The sequence below is a fragment of the Sarcophilus harrisii genome, unplaced genomic scaffold, assembly GCF_902635505.1.
Source record: "Sarcophilus harrisii unplaced genomic scaffold, mSarHar1.11, whole genome shotgun sequence".
Lineage (NCBI taxonomy): Eukaryota > Metazoa > Chordata > Mammalia > Dasyuromorphia > Dasyuridae > Sarcophilus > Sarcophilus harrisii.
Genome location: NW_022290856.1, coordinates 4456 through 6546, shown reverse-complemented (window position 1 = coordinate 6546; position 2091 = coordinate 4456). Strand labels below are relative to the sequence as shown.

General features: G+C 47.6%; 1 protein-coding gene across 1 annotated transcript; it reads right to left on the bottom strand.

Annotated features, from left to right (window-relative positions):
- Positions 1-205: 205 nt before the first annotated feature.
- LOC100923998 (kelch-like protein 15) lies at positions 206-1797 on the bottom strand. The gene is made up of 2 exons (XM_031945290.1): positions 1602-1797; positions 206-894 (listed from the first exon to the last, which is right to left on the bottom strand). The coding sequence occupies exon 2, from the start codon at positions 803-805 to the stop codon at positions 335-337; it is 471 nt and encodes a 156-aa protein (XP_031801150.1). The 5' UTR covers positions 806-894; positions 1602-1797; the 3' UTR covers positions 206-334.
- Between the last annotated feature and the right edge of the window lie 294 nt (positions 1798-2091).

The window sequence follows — 2091 nt, the reverse complement described above, 5'->3', positions numbered from 1 at the left end:
AAAAAAGTATAATATACTGTAGTACCCAGCAGGATCAGAATTTTTTTGATTTTGTTAATAATCTAAGCAAATCTCATTTCAGAAGGTTCATGTCTAAGAACAAATAAAGGGAAAGGTTTAATTTAGGAACAGACAGCGTATCAATATAGTAAAGAAAGCACAGACGAATAACAATGTGACTAGAAGTCAATTTAATTTGAGCAATTTTGAAACAATTTTTGTATCGTGTGGAGAAAAAGCCAATCACACGTGAGACACGGGACATAGTTTAAAAAAACTTCTAGGAAAAAAGACTTTTTAAAGTTAACAGAAATGGTTGAAAGTGCATGAAAGTTCATGAAAACAACTTCTCTTTGGCTCCCTCCATGTTTATACCAAATTCATCTAAGAATTTCAGAATTTCTCCAGAATTTTCTAAGGAGATTTTGGATAGGAGAAAAGAGCAGCAGAAATTCACCACTTCTTTAAGTTTAATATTGATGGCACCCTGCAGGATTTCATAAACTGTATTCATGCTCAATTCTATGTATCCAAAATACATGAATTTTAGGAGATGGTTGAAGGCTGTAGCAGTCAGATCATGCAAAGGAATGGGCTTCTGCTCTCCCTCCTGGCTCTCAGTTGTGAACATTTTCTTAAAGTAGTCACTCTGGGTGGCAAGGAGCACTTTATGGGCCCGGAATTGCTGCTCATCAATAACTAGGGTGACATCAAGAAGCAATTCCCGGTCATACAGTGCTCTGAAGCCAGCAGAGACACTGGCGTCATGGTTGGAGGAAGTAAACCGTTGCACGTCCCCCTCCATGAGTCACCTTGCTGGTCTTGGTCCAGTTACGACTGGGCTGGCGTCTGTGAGAGGAACAGCACCTCCGCCACTGGTATTAATCAGCGTCCCTGTATTGGATCAAATTAGATCAAAGAGAGAAGAGCCATAAGCCATGAGGACTGAACCTTCCTCCTACCTCCTCCCTCATCCTCTCTCTCCTACCTGTTTTTCCCTCCCTCCTCCTCCTGCTCTTTCTCCTGTTCCTCCTAATCTTTCTCCTCCCTCTTCACCTTCTTCCTTTTCCCTCCTCCCTCCCTCTCTCCCTCCTCCCGCTTCACCCTCTTCCTCCTCCTCCTCTTCTTCTCTAGAAACAATCCTTCCTCCAGGACACGGCGGGGGCACTTTGAGGAGGCCACCGTAGGGAGAACCTGCTCCCTGGCTCCTGAGGTGATGCAGTCCCACAGTCCCTTCCCCTAGCCCCAGAGCCACCATCTTTCTTTCTGAAGGTGAAATCTTATGGCTGACAGATAGAATGGGGCCAATTTCTGCAACTTAAAAGAGGCAAGAAAAAGCCTGGGTGGGCCGCAAGCCCCAGGCACCTTCAGGAACACACAAGTACCCGCACACCGGCACAGGCAGCCCCCCTCCCCCCCCACCCCACACACCAGGTGCTGATACTCCCAGGACCTTTGACCCCCTCTTACACACATCCTGCTCAGCACTAAGAGAAACCAAGTGGGGAGAGGGGAGCTTCATGAAAAGGTGGGGGGTGAGAAGGAAGAGAAGAGAGAAGAAATAGAGAGGCTGAGGTAGAAGCAGGGGAGGGGGCACTTACCTTCCTCACAGACACTGAGGCACCAGTAGGACCCTTAGGATAGGTCAGCCTTGAAGATGGCGGTAAGATGGACCTAATGAAGGGGAGGGGCAAAAGGGCTGAAGGGGAGGGCACTGGGGGAGGAGCGCGCAGACCTCCAGCTGCTCTGGGCCCCACACGCCCTCACCTGGAGACAAGACTGAGAGCTAATGGAAGGTGGGAGGGGTGGTCATTGTGACATCACCACAGGGCGGCGCTAGTCTTCCAGAGGAGAGCGCCAAGGGAAGAGATAGGGGAGGAGACTGTGACATCAGGTCCAGAGCAGCCATGACGGTTGACTGAAAACTCCATGGCCTAATTCTGAAGAATTAGTGGGACAAGGAGTAAAGCATAGGCAAGAATCGATATTTTCGTTAGACAGAATGCTAACTGTGGAACGACATAACCAAAATGGGAGAATGCAATCAAAGTCGTCCTTACAGAATTTTTCTTTCTTTAAAGGTTTATTTCA